The sequence below is a fragment of the Girardinichthys multiradiatus genome, chromosome 6, assembly GCF_021462225.1.
Source record: "Girardinichthys multiradiatus isolate DD_20200921_A chromosome 6, DD_fGirMul_XY1, whole genome shotgun sequence".
Classification (NCBI taxonomy): Eukaryota; Metazoa; Chordata; class Actinopteri; order Cyprinodontiformes; family Goodeidae; genus Girardinichthys; species Girardinichthys multiradiatus.
In genome coordinates, this window is record NC_061799.1 from 46,661,777 (window position 1) to 46,676,593 (window position 14,817).

The 14,817-nt window shown below is 40.4% G+C and overlaps 1 gene segment (V, D, J or C); it reads left to right on the top strand.

The window, feature by feature from the left end:
• Positions 1–14,765, top strand: part of LOC124869325 — a 57,155-nt gene extending 42,390 nt beyond the window's left edge. The window contains 1 exon segment of the V gene segment in view: positions 14,189–14,765. Coding sequence covers positions 14,189–14,610 — 422 coding nt within the window.
• Positions 14,766–14,817: the final 52 nt, after the last annotated feature.

Below are 14,817 nucleotides of genomic sequence, written 5' to 3' on the forward strand. Positions count from 1 at the left end.
TTTTACATTTGCTATTTGTGCTCTGTTATTTTTATATTATTCTATTTTTCCATATTATTACTTTAGATATTGTGTGATTCCTTATGCATTTTCTTTTGTATTGAAACTGTGGCACAACAAGTTCCTGCGGGATCAATAAAGTTCTTATCTTTAATCCAAAGGTCTAAATAACTAACAGCGTTTTTTCCGGATATTCTGAATTAGTTTTATTATCCAGGATTATCCGGCTCTGTCAGTAATGGTTTTATTACTTTTCTTTCTGCTCTCGGTGGAGGAGGACGCTTTTTCTCTGTCTCCCATATCTGCCCTGCTTCAGCTCTGTGTCTTGTCTTTTTTTGGAGCCTCTTTTTGCATATCTTCCAAATTCTTCCAAATTATGGATTTGTTCAGCTGGTCTCTCAATGCAATTGATCAAATTTTCTGGAGGAGAAGACAGGGTGAAGGAGAGCTCAACTTGTCCGGACGGGACATTTTTCTCTGGATACACGATGGACTCCTGGCAGAAGTGGAGGATTGTGTGTTTGTCGATAATGTCAGTCGAGGATGTGGAAGATGTGTATATAATTGGATGTTTGATATCAGGATTTCTGCTTTTTGGAGTCAGCGGTTACCTGGCATATCGAGAAATTCTGAGAATGTCAGCAGCTGTTCTGGCCATTGTAAGGCTGCCTGGCATGTATGATGGGATCTTCAGAGCGATCAACACTCAGACTGAGATGTTACGTGAGCTGAATCACAGACTGGATGTGATCCTTAGGATCGCAGGCAGGTTGCGGTTCCTGGACTCAGGGGTGAAATGGGATAAATCTTGGAGAAAGTTGTTCGCTCAGATCTGGCGAAAGACCAGGAATTTGGCTGTTTGGATTCACCTTTGAGAAGAACCAGCGAGACTCTCAAGGCTGATGGAAAATTAAGAGTCAGTTTAACCCAAATAATTATTGTTTTTCTGAATCTGGCTCCCTTGCACGGCCTTGATGGCTGGTTATCTTCAACTTCTCCTGGATGTTATGTAACCATGATGCTCTGCTCCCTCTGCCCCCTCCCTTCCCTGAGGACATCTGTGGACCTGCTCAGAACTTTGTGGCCGGTTGATGGACCTTCCAACGAACCATCAAGGACAATGGCCTCTGTGACAGTGCTTCATGGACTCACTTGCACACACACACATGCTCAAGATAAACATATGCACCCCCTCACACCACCTTCACCGTTCCCAGCATGATGTTGTTTTGTCAACTTGTTGCTTCTTTGTTCTGAGGTTTTTTACAATCTCAAACTGTATCCTGCTAAGGATAAAGTGTGAAATATGATTTTATTTCCTCTACTTTCCTAATGTGGCCTCTTTTCTCATCTAACAAGGGCAGCGCCTGTGAGTGGGCAGCAAAGCCTCGGTGACCCGTCCTCCCTTGTCTTGTGTCATGATGTTTGGATGGGTTCTACTGGAATTCTAATTTCCCCTCGTGGATCAATAAAGTATCTTTGAATTGAATTGAATTGAATTAATCTTGCAATAATATTATGGCTTTTCAATTAATTTTGGTTCCTCTTCTGCCTCAGAGGTTCTGCTGCAGTGTAGCTTTACTGTAGTTCTGGTTGGAAGTTCTGGTTCATGTTGAACTGACATTTTCATCCAATAAGAAACAAACTGAACTTTGTCTCTGGTGATACTGAGGAAGCATCTTGCTGCTTCTTTATTTAAAATACCTGTTTCTATCCATCAGTATGGTACAGACAGCTGAATATGTCCTCATATGTGCCATCATCATTATTGGTATATTTAGTCTGCACCATGGTTTACTTTGTTTCAAGCAGTCAGGATAAATTATATTACAGGTCCTTCTCATAATATTAGCATATTGTGATAAAGTTCATTATTTTCCATAATGTCATGATGAAAATTTAACATTCATATATTTTAGATTCATTGCACACTAACTGAAATATTTCAGGTCTTTTATTGTCTTAATACGGATGATTTTGGCATACAGCTCATGAAAACCCAAAATTCCTATCTCACAAAATTAGCATATTTCATCCGACCAATAAAAGAAAAGTGTTTTTAATACAAAAAACGTCAACCTTCAAACAATCATGTACAGTTATGCACTCAATACTTGGTCGGGAATCCTTTTGCAGAAATGACTGCTTCAATGCGGCGTGGCATGGAGGCAATCAGCCTGTGGCACTGCTGAGGTCTTATGGAGGCCCAGGATGCTTCGATAGCGGCCTTTAGCTCATCCAGAGTGTTGGGTCTTGAGTCTCTCAACGTTCTCTTCACAATATCCCACAGATTCTCTATGGGGTTCAGGTCAGGAGAGTTGGCAGGCCAATTGAGCACAGTGATACCATGGTCAGTAAACCATTTACCAGTGGTTTTGGCACTGTGAGCAGGTGCCAGGTCGTGCTGAAAAATGAAATCTTCATCTCCATAAAGCTTTTCAGCAGATGGAAGCATGAAGTGCTCCAAAATCTCCTGATAGCTAGCTGCATTGACCCTGCCCTTGATAAAACACAGTGGACCAACACCAGCAGCTGACACGGCACCCCAGACCATCACTGACTGTGGGTACTTGACACTGGACTTCTGGCATTTTGGCATTTCCTTCTCCCCAGTCTTCCTCCAGACTCTGGCACCTTGATTTCCGAATGACATGCAGAATTTGCTTTCATCCGAAAAAAGTACTTTGGACCACTGAGCAACAGTCCAGTGATGCTTCTCTGTAGCCCAGGTCAGGCGCTTCTGCCGCTGTTTCTGGTTCAAAAGTGGCTTGACCTGGGGAATGCAGCACCTGTAGCCCATTTCCTGCACACGCCTGTGCACGGTGGCTCTGGATGTTTCTACTCCAGACTCAGTCCACTGCTTCAGCAGGTCCCCCAAGGTCTGGAATCGGCCCTTCTCCACAATCTTCCTCAGGGTCCGGTCACCTCTTCTCGTTGTGCAGCGTTTTCTGACACACTTTTTCCTTCCCACAGACTTCCCACTGAGGTGCCTTGATACAGCACTCTGGGAACAGCCTATTTGTTCAGAAATTTCTTTCTGTGTCTTACCCTCTTGCTTGAGGGTGTCAATAGTGGCCTTCTGGACAGCAGTCAGGTCGGCAGTCTTACCCATGATTGGGGTTTTGAGTGATGAACCAGGCTGGGAGTTTTAAAGGCCTCAGGAATCTTTTGCAGGTGTTTAGAGTTAACTCGTTGATTCAGATGATTAGGTTCATAGCTCGTTTAGAGACCCTTTTAATGATATGCTAATTTTGTGAGATAGGAATTTTGGGTTTTCTTGAGCTGTATGCCAAAATCATCCGTATTAAGACAATAAAAGACCTGAAATATTTCAGTTAGTGTGCAATGAATCTAAAATATATGAATGTTAAATTTTCATCATGACATTATGGAAAATAATGAACTTTATCACAATATGCTAATATTTTGAGAAGGACCTGTATACTCCTTTCTAAAACAACTTTCTTTTCAACTCTCTAATGTCCCTTTTCACTTTTACCTTCTTTTCCCGACTGATCGCAATATTTAAGACAAACGAAACTTCCTTCAGGAAAGTTTTAACTCTTTAACACCTTAATTGATGCACTCTGCTTTTTAATCTTTTCTTATGTTTTTTTTTATTTTTCCATCAACTGTTTTACTTGAAACGTTTTAAACTATTTAACTTATTTACACTCAAACTTCCACGCTGTGAAAAACCAAACTTATCTTCCAAATTAAAGCACATTTAACACAATCATCCCCACTTTTTCCTTTCATTATTTTATAAATCAGAGAATGAAGAAGGAGACACCCCTGATGTCTCAAGGTTCCGGAACCATTTTTTGTTTTACCTGTTCAGCGGCACGTCTGCCGTCTGGCTTTTCTCCTTTATGAGGTGTAGAAAATTGCTAAAAACCACCCGCAAAACCCTGTGTTCTGCTTTATCTTATTGTTACCAATGAGAACCTCCCTGTCATTCCTTAACAGGGTAACTGGGCCCTCAGCTGATATCCTCCCTCTCGCAACTCTGGAACCTAATTAATTAGTTAGGAGATGATGGTTAATGTGTAATAAAAATAATAATATACATTATATCATACAGAGCAACTTCTCACCCAGATATATTTGAAGACAAATAGTTCGGATCCAATCGGCCAGAACCCGCAGGCGGGCACCAGAACTCCCCTCCCGTAATATGGAAGTGGACTGAGAACAACTCTCAGGCTAATATTTTGAGAAGGACCTGTAGATGGCGGTTTGTAGGTGCAAAAATGACTGAAGCAGTCAGTTTCACTAAAAATAAAACTGAACATACAGTGAGGATCCAATGCTGAGTAGCGAGGAGACCCGTCTGCCGCTCCGCATCCATGTTAGGACACCAACCAGCTCACATGAACATCTACTGCAGGAGTCCAGACCAACAAACGGGTCAACTTACCAACTAGTTAACCAGCATGAAGACCCTGCTGACATGATGGGAGGTGGAGTCAACATGTTGAATCTGCTTTTAACTATAGAGCTTGAGGTTACAAAATAGCATTTTAATTAAGTTTCCACCACTACAGTCAGTATATGAAGACATGAAGATATAAAGACAATGTCTAATAGTCCCAGCAGCGATCATTAGTCTGCCTCTTAATCTATAGGGTTTAATATGATGCCGGCCAAACCTTTTTACAACGTTCAGGAGTGTTCATGACAATTTTTGACCATTCTTAAAGAAATGAGGTTGTGAGGTCATACACTCACATTGGACACATCCATGTCTTATTAGACATAAATGGGTCCGCTTTTTGCTTTTGTGATGTTGGAACGAGAAAGGCCATCCCTAAAACTGTTACCACAAAGTTAGGGGGCCTAAATGTGTCAAAAATGTCTTGGTAGACTGCAGCATTAAGAGCTCCTCTAACTGGACCCAAGGGGGTGAACAAAACTGCCAAAAACAATCACACCATAATGCTCCCTACACCAAACTTTACACTTGACATAATGTTCTCCTGGTACCAAACCCAGCCCTGTCCAGAGAGAGGTACCTACATTTCCTGACCTCAGTATCCACGGATGCTGTGATTTTACGTCACCTACCAACTGGTATTGTGCTGCTTTTAAAAACATTTGGGATGATGGATAATTACAAAACCTTCTTCAAATGAAAAATCACACAATAATACAAACTCTAAATAACTAATGAGCAAAGCAATGACAAACCAGAACAAGTCAGAATATGGATCTATTCAGAGTATTTCAGATCGCTGAGGAACAGCTGGTCCTCTCATCTGTGGTTCACTCATATTAGTGACACACATTGAGTTCCACCAGGATGGAAAATAATCAATCTCATCTATGAGTTCTGATGTGAAAGTGAAGGTTAGTCGCCTGACCAAAACATTTCCCACAGGTCCCACAAGTATATAGTTTATTTTCAGCTTGAATTTCCATGTGAAGCTTCAGGTAATTCCTGCGACTGAAACTTTTCTCACAGATTCTACAGGAATACAGTTTAACCCCGGTGTGAGTTCTCATGTGGGCGATCAAATTATCTAATCGACAGAAATTTCTTTTGCATGTTTCTAAAGAATTTGGTTTTTCACCTGGGTGAATCGTCAGGTGACCTCGCAGTGCACCCTTCTGACTGAAACTCTTCCCACACACATCACAGGAATGTGGTTTTTCTTGTGATGGAGCAAGAAACTCTTACAGCTGAAATGTTTCCCACGTATGATGCAGGCATGAGACTTTACAGCTGAATGAGTTCTCATGTGACACATCAGCTTCTGCTGTACATTAAAAGTCTTCCCACAAGTTTTACAAACAAACCTTTACTCTGAATGATTCCCCATGTGCAGCATCAAAGTGTCTCTTTTCCTGAAACATTTCTCACATTCTGCGCAGGGAAATGGCTTCTCACCTTTGTTTATTCTGTGAAGATGGCTCATTGAGGACTCTTTAAAGGTTTTACCAGAGATGTCACCTTCTACCACATTTTGATCTGAAGCAACATCACACTGACCCTCTGACAGAGAACACGTTCTTACTGTTTTACATGTTTGATTAGTCTCTGACTTCAGTTTCAACTTGACAGATCCAGGAGAGGGAGCAGTCCAAGACCCAACCTGACACAAAAAACAGGCACACACAGTCACAATCACACATTCCCACCCTCATGCGTACACATAAAAACACTCACACCCACGCACCCAATGTAAAACAAACAACAATGGACACTCACTCACACTCCCCATACATACTCTATACTCCCAGGTCCAGCTGGCGATACACCTTAGGGGCAACCGGCCCCCGGACCGAGGAGGTGGTCCCTTTCCCTCCGGGGGTGGAGACAGGCAGACCACCCCAGAACCAGCCGAGACTAGTGCCAGCACTGCCCGAACTCGAGCAACCCTGGCTCGAGCCCCGACCCCCCCACCCCCATCCCAGTCCTCAACAACCTCCATCCTCATCCGGAGAGGGGGCCATGTACAAAAGAAGGGTCTACATGGTCCAAACCAGCCCACTAACCAAAGCCGCCACAGAATGAAACAGTCCCAACCTTCCAATGAATTCAGATTTCAACCCCATGAGCCTCAAAGATGAATTTCCCCACAGTGCCACCCCAACCAGGACACAGCAACGCCCCGCACTGCCACCCCAGGCGCAGCAGGGCAGACACCACCAAGCATCACGCTCACAACAGAACCCCCGACCTCACACCAAGATGGCACAAACTCACCTGGCAAGAGGTCCCTGGCCAGTGGCAAGCACCCGGGGCCGGCGTCCCCCACCACACCTCCCACAACCACACCAACACATCACATCACCGCCACTGGAACGGGGAGAAAGAGAACCAAGGGAGGGTCGTGTATATAGGGATCTCCTCCTCCCAGGACTTTTCTGCATGATCCTGTATCAGAAAGGATACAAATGATCAGTACTATGACACTGCACACAACATGGCAACATACAGCTGTGCAGCGGTTTTTCCATCTACCAGAAAGACGTACTGTAGACTGTAGAGAGCTGATTGAAACCAAAAGTTGAGGAAAATCTGGAAAGTCGGACTTTTCGCCTCTCTGATGTGTAGCAACAGATTAGAAAGAGCAGAAAGAAGACACTCATGGGCAGATCATATTACATACTGAGGAAACACCATTAAATATATTGTAATGGTCATTGATGGGCACAGTTAACCAAAAAGTTTGCTTTACTAACCTATATTGTGCTAACTATTAGCTTTGCTAACATTAAAACGCTAAACAGTGAAAACATAAACACACATCTCACAAAAAGATAGGGATAGGGAAACAAAAATGCACTATGACCTTTACAGGTGAACTTAGTGTGGCCTTCTCTGACCTTCTGAATGAACATGTCCAACTGTTTAATGTTTCAGTACTTTTTGTACAAGTTGCTGTTCTCTAACAAGGAGCTTAACGGCAAAATTCATCAACAGGTATTTGATCCATGAATGGACCAATACGTTTCCTGGTTCAACCTGTTGGACCCCAGCCCTGGATAAAACATGGACTCTGAACTGTGCACAAACAGATACAGGTAGGAACCTCCGCAGCTTTTTAAATACCACACTAACCTACGTCTAGCCCAGCACAGATAAGAGGAGTCCTTGTGATGTCATGCAGCCACTATCAACAACACTTTGTTCTCTGCTACGCCACTCGCCCAGAGAGGTGGACAGGAGAGGAAACGCACGTGAATGTCTGACTTGCTGGCAAGCTGGACTAATTCTTCAAACTTGTATCCAGAGTTGACTGATCTGACGTTCAAGTACCCCCTAATGAAGAGCAACCTAAGTTGAGTATGACCTGCTGTCCAAATAATCCAGCATTGATGCTAAAAGGGGTAATTAACACAAATGTGTCTTGAAACTTTCGGAGCTTCTGCGGAAAAGCATCTGAGCCAGAGAGTTTCCAGAAGAAGTTGTCTCTAATCAGGTTTATTAAGCCGGCCTCTTTCCTCCCTGCTGAAGAGGAGACAGCAGGAATAACGATATCGTATGTCTTCTTCTTGGAGCTACTCTCAGTTGTAGCTATGTGGCTACATAGCTACAACTGAGCTTAGCTGCAACGTTTCTTTGTTCATTCCCACCACGTAGCTAACTGGCCAACTCTGCCATCCAAACCAGTGCCCTTTGGACCTCCTGCCTCAGAATGGTTCAGGTAAGAGGTGGTGATTGGTCGGGATAAAATATTCTAAATATGGTTTATTTCATGGTGTTTTGCTTTGTTTGTGGCGCCAAAAGCTAAACCATTTGAGTGCTAACCGGCCACAGACCCCGAGATTACAAGGTAGATCGGCTTGGTTTTGAAGATACAAACTTTATTTAAAAGATGGTTTTAAACACAGATTGGCTCTAACGTCACCAGGGCTCATATGCACATTAATTTGTATATTATTGGTAGTTCAATGTACAGGTTTGACTTTAAAAAAGTGATGAACAAACTCCAGGCTTTCCTTTGTTAGTTAAAACTGCTAACGGCTAATGCTAGCGCCAGGCAGGTCAAATATTTACATTCGACTTGTCACTATCTTATGAGAGTCCACAGACTTTCCTCTCCGCCATTTTAGTCCATTACTCCATGTGATGGCTAGTTAACAACATTAAGATCAGTTATCCAGAAAGGTTATTGTTTCCCAATCCAGAAAATAATTTCCTTAAATATTATTTTATTAAATAAGAACAGCTAGTTACATTTCTAATTCAGAAAAAACATTCTTTAAAATATTACTTTATTAAAATAATATTTTATCTACTCTTCTGATGTAAATTGTGACTGGTTGTTTGAAGACACCAATTATTGTTCTTTGTTCATTCTAAGATTAATTTTAGAACAATCAGATCTAAAACTGATTTGTTCTCATTTCGAGGTTCCTCTGTGGTTCTCAACCACAGTGACACTGAATAATAACATTGCATCATTTTAGGAATGCACGATATAGGATTTTTGGCTTTTATCCGATATGTTGATATTTTACTACTCATTTGGTTGATAACTGATACAGATGCTGATATTTTTCCTCTAGTCCTACTTACAGAGACTTTGGCGTTCCCTATGTAATAGAAGGAAAATACTGCATTATTGTGCATACCTTTTATCAAATCAGTCTGCGGCCAAATGCAGATGTAAAAGAAAATTGATGTAATACTTGCATTATGTATAACATGTCAAATGCATTTATAACATTTTTCCTCCCGTGACTCAGAATTCTCACAAAAAATGCAAATTAAATTAAGCAATTTGTACAAATAACTACATACATAACCTCTGTTCATTAGAAGCCAGATCGACATAACAGACAGTTGTTAAAACAAAACTTTTAACAAAAAACTTCAACATTACATTATTTTAAGTAAGAACCAACAACCTTTCTGGATAAGTCAAATTTCAATAAATCTTATCTGTGCAAGCAAAATCAAAAGTGCAAAAAACTATTGTCAGCCTTTGTCAGAACATAGTCCTCTTCTCTGGGCTCAGTCTTCACTGCACCAATCCATTTCCTACAAACATTGTTCAAGAGAATATGATTTGCAAAGAGGAAAAAATGCCAAACAATGTGCACTACATAATAACAACAGCTGAAGTCCCTCGTGACAACACAGCCTGTCCTTAAAGTCCATTAAACAAGGTTGAAAGACTGACAGACATAAATATGTGGGTCCAGCCTTTAAGTCCAGAGTGAGAGGCAGGTTGTTTTGGTCCAATTCCCTCAATGTTCAACGTGGAGTTGAAATGTTTCTGTTAATAAATTCTTATATTTTAAAAGGAGAAGTTTATAATTTGTGAATTTATTCCATATGCGTGTAGAGTTTGCTGTTCAGTAATGCCAGTGCTTGATTCACTCATTTATCTATTTACCTAATACCACCTCCATATTGGGCTGGTATTCCCAGGACAACACTTGACAGACTAAAGGGATATTTAATTAAATTAGTGGTGTACCGATTGATTGGCCACACCTAAATTAAATATTGAATAAAATAAGCATCCCGAGTTCACAACAAATCAGAATTGGTATTTAAACAGTCATCCTCATCACTCCAAGATGACACCTAACAATTGATCAACAGTAACTCGCCATTGCGAGGCTTCAAGTGTCACGTCAGACCATTCAAAACCGTTTATATCAGTGTGGTCTGCATGCTAGATGACCTGCAATGGCACCTGACCACACCATGAAGATGATGATGCCTGGCATCATCATCTTCATGCTGCTACCATAGCAGTAAACCTGCAGTCTGAGAACAAAGTGGTTCCTAGAGTCTCTAGAAGTAGAATGGGAGGCAGATCCTTTAGTTATCAGGCTCCTGATAGGGAGTTTTTCCTCTCCACTGTCGCTACATGCATGCTCAGTATGAGGGATTGCTGCAAAGTCAACACCAGTGACTGTCCACTGTCTCTACATGGTCATCCAGGAGGAGTGAATGCTGCAAGTCACTGACTGGATGCAATCTGCTGGGTTTCCTTAGATAGAAAAACTTTTTATCCAATTTGAATAAATAACTGAATCTGACTGAACTGTTCAATGGTTTGGATTAATTGGAATGTATGAACCTGACTTTAAATCTGGATGATTCAATTGAATTGACTTTGTAAAGAGCCTTGAGACGACATGTGTTGTGAGTTGTTACTATAGAAATAAACTGAATGGAATTGAATTGTGCCTTCTTGTCTAATTCTCTTTAATGCCTTAGCATATGAAACCCTCTCCGTTATTTTAAATATTTGAGCTTCTCTGGCTTCCCTATGGACTATAGACCCACCATATGCTGCACTACACTCTCCTCCACAGTTACAGCACTTTACTTTGGCATCCTTGTCACACTTTCCACATTTGCACGAACCTCCACATCTTGCACACCTTACTTTCCCTTTGCTACACATCCCACTCTTTGATAAATAAAACACCTAATTGGATTTGGAATATATTCTCTCACTCTGAACTTAACGTAGCCAATCAGCACTGATTCCGGAACAACATTTTTAAATTCTTGCCCATCTCCTGTGTTTGACCCTTGTTGCTTCAGTTACTCTTTCTCCTTGGATTTCTTGTTTGATATCATCAATCATATCAAGAGGGACTCCTGAAAAGACACCTCTTAGTCTTGAAGCTGCACCAGGAATATAAGCTTTGATTCTTTCACCTATAGTAGTTATTATTTATAGAATTCTTTCCTGTTGTTGTTTAATTACAGCATGAATTAATAGTTTTCTGTTCATTAGCCTGGCTAGCTTGATTCTTCCAGTTTCCTTCTCAGTGCTTTTGATCAGTTTAATCAAGATGGAAATGCCCTCCATCTTGATTAAACTTGACCATAAATTTCCAAACCTCCTCATTTTCTTGCTCTGCCTGCATTTGCTTTTTCTAGCTTGCATTTGTTTTTGACTTCTTGCCGGCCTCCTCTCTCACCTCTCTATCTGAACAACTTCTCTCTCTTTCCTGTCTTGACCTCATTGCTCTTTTCCTTCTAGCAGATCTTGACATCTACTCCATTTCCACCTGATCTGGATACCATAAAGCTACATTTAAGGTACAGTTTTGCAATCTGCCAAAAGTTTAAGCTCCTATTGAAAACAGGTTCAACTTCCGCCGACTTCAAGGCTCTCCGTGCCTTCACCGCTTGTCCACAGCCGCTAACTTCCAACAGTTAATACAGGTGTCCTCTTTTGACTTCTTATTCCTTTTTATTCATTCTTAACAGTTGTACAGCAGTGCAGAAGTACATTAAAGTACATTGAAGTACATTGAAGTACATTAAAGTACATTGAAGTACATTGAAGTACATTAAAGTACATTGAAGTACATTGAAGTACATTGAAGTACATAGAAAACAGGGTCTGTGAGCACAGCTAACTGAAGACAATAATAGTGAACAATATAGTAAAGAGCTCTGCTTATAGTATTAGAATTAGATTGATTTTATATATTTCATCTGAAGAAAAGGTTGAATTGTTAAAGACAAGCAATATTTGAACCTTTAAATGTATATTTTTCCAGTTTTCTTTGTAAAATATTTCCAGAGGAGAACATTTCACAAATAAACGTTCAATACTTTCACTAACAGAGCAGTTGTTACTGAAGAAACGACAAACATGATCTTTACTGGATTATATCTATGTACCAGTTTAAATAAAAACCCTTTGATCCCATTAGTAAGTATATATTTATAAGGCAATAACAAGATGGTGTTCCACTGTTTGTTGCTTCTATAAACCATCTATGTGTGCATATGGGAGAAGTTAACATCTAACTGAGCTCTGATAAACGTCTTGGTGGATTTCTTGCATTATTATGTAAAAGTATAATTGTTCAACATGTATGTTTTGTGTTAAAGAAAGTATACCATGAGGAACAGACTGTATCTATGTGATAGTTGTTCATAAAAAGCTTCTAGTTGTACCATTCACCATTACTGTCAAGTAGCTGGTTTACCAGATTAATAAATGAATCCACTAAATCATGTAAATATAGCGACTAGTTTTCATGTAGTATGGAAACATTGTTCCATATGATGAGGAGAGTAGTTGAGTTTATATAGAAGAGACCAACAGAAATAAACCTGCTGATGAAACTTGGCTAATTTGACTGGAAGCAGCAAATAATTTAGACTTCCCAGTTTACCAAACAGAAGATTTGGGAAAATATTCCACATAGAGTTTTTGTTAGAAATCTTTTGATCCAGTTACTGTTTAATATCTGATTGAAGGTAGTTAATGTTAAGGCATCCAAAGCTCCTTCAGCTCATGAATTCTAGAGAACAAATATTTTATTTTATTTGACTTTTTTCCATAAAATCCTGAAGAAAATCAAGACCAGAACACAGCGCTTTGCTGACCTCTAGCGATGAAACAACGCATGACACCTTGACACTCAAACTGTATCAAAAACAAATTTGTGACTAACTGCATGAAAAAGCTTCTGATAATTTAAGAAGTCAGTTTTATGTTGGATGTTGGATCTTCGTGCTCCACAGGATTCAGCAGGTCTTCCTCCCATTTGACCCGATGCAGACAGTCTGATTACGGGCCGCTGCTCTCTGTCTGCTCCCTCCTTCTGCAGACGCTGGTTCTCTGTAGGACCGTCAATAAATGTCAGAACCAAACCCACTGGTTCATGGTGGTTTGTTCTGTGTGTTTTTGGGGGGGGATGTTTGTGTGTCTGAACAGCTTATTTTATATGTGATCAGCTGGTTTAGGATGTTATTAACTACAGCGCCCCCTACCTGCTTGTAATTCAGAAAGTTGATGAGTCATTTTTCTTTTCTTTCAGCCTTCCGGCTGGTTTATAATTAGTAAATAGTTAAATTGTGTTTGGGTTTGACCCACTCCGGCCATTGTGGTTCATTGAGTTCAAACCATTTTAAAAACCTTTATACTCAAAAGTATTTTCCTCATTAACAGAATGTGACCTAAAAAAGCAAAATGAGGAACAGCTGTTTAAGATGAGTTTAGCAGATATTCAGTGACAAGAGAAAGAGATTTGCTGTAAATCAATACAAAGCTAACATTGCAGCTTGTGGAGCTAAAATCCTTCTCTTTAAGTTTTGACGAGTTAAAAAACAAAGTGACGAGAAACAAACTGTAATTCTTTAGAAAAGACTCCATGACAACTCTAACACAGAGCAAAAAGCTGCAGAAGAAGAGATGTATGGGTCTAATGTAGCCACTGTTGATAAATCTGCACTAGATGTTCTAAGAGAAATCATGGTGTCCCTCCTGGTTCTAGCTTCAGGAACCTATAGTTGTATCATTAAGTGTCAGCAGTGGTACCAGGTAAACAGCCCAGTAACCTCTGGACCGCCAACACACCAGGACCATTCTGACAAGTATGGAAACAAAATGTTCAACATCAACATGAAGACATATTTTCAACATTTCTTTCCTGAATCTGTTGTGGTGAAGAATATAATCCAAAGAAAGCAGAAGAAGCTGAGAACCTGTTAACCAGGAGGAAGAGGAACTGAGATGTTCAGGGAGGAGCTGAGATGTTACTGAACTCTAGAAGAAACTCAAACTTCCTCATTCAACACAGTTCAACACATAAACATCAACTCTGCTCAACATGAACTATTATGGACTTTCTCTGCTCATCGCCTCACTTCTAACAGGTCAGATTGAATCTAGATGTTTTATAGATGTTTGTTCTGAAGTTAAACTGGATTCATTTGATAGGTAACAGATTTCTCCTCCAACAGGTGTCAGATGTGATCAACTCACCCCAATGAAAAATCAAGAGTCCAGCTTAGAGAGGAGCTCTGTTACTCTGTCCTACAGTTTATCCAGACAAGTACTGAGCAATGATTATTTTTTCTGGTACCGTCAGTATCCAGGAGAACCTCCAGAGTTGCTGATCTCCCACTCTGCTTCAGGAGTTGAAGGAATTAAAAAAGTTTCCAAACTGAAGATTCAGGTGACCAAAACGCAGATGGACCTGCTGATCTCCTCTGCTGCATTGACAGATTCTGCTGTGTACTACTGTGCTGTGAAGCCCACAGTGACAGGAAACACCAGAACTCTGTACAAGAACCTGCAGTACTCCACATCATCCACTAGTGGACCTCACACTTCCATGGTTGTCAGGATTCAGTCTCATTGTTCTTGTGGAGATAAAACCTGAACAGAGAAAAGAATCATTTCAGAAACAACAGCTTGATGATGATATGGTGAAATTAGATAGAATCTACTAAAATCAGTTGAAATGGACGTACTTGACTTGGAATCTGTATTATTCGGTTGAATTGACACTTTATAAATAAACTGAACTAAAATTCATTTTTATACCAGAATCTAAAACCAAGAGAAGTTTTTATATAAATAAACATGA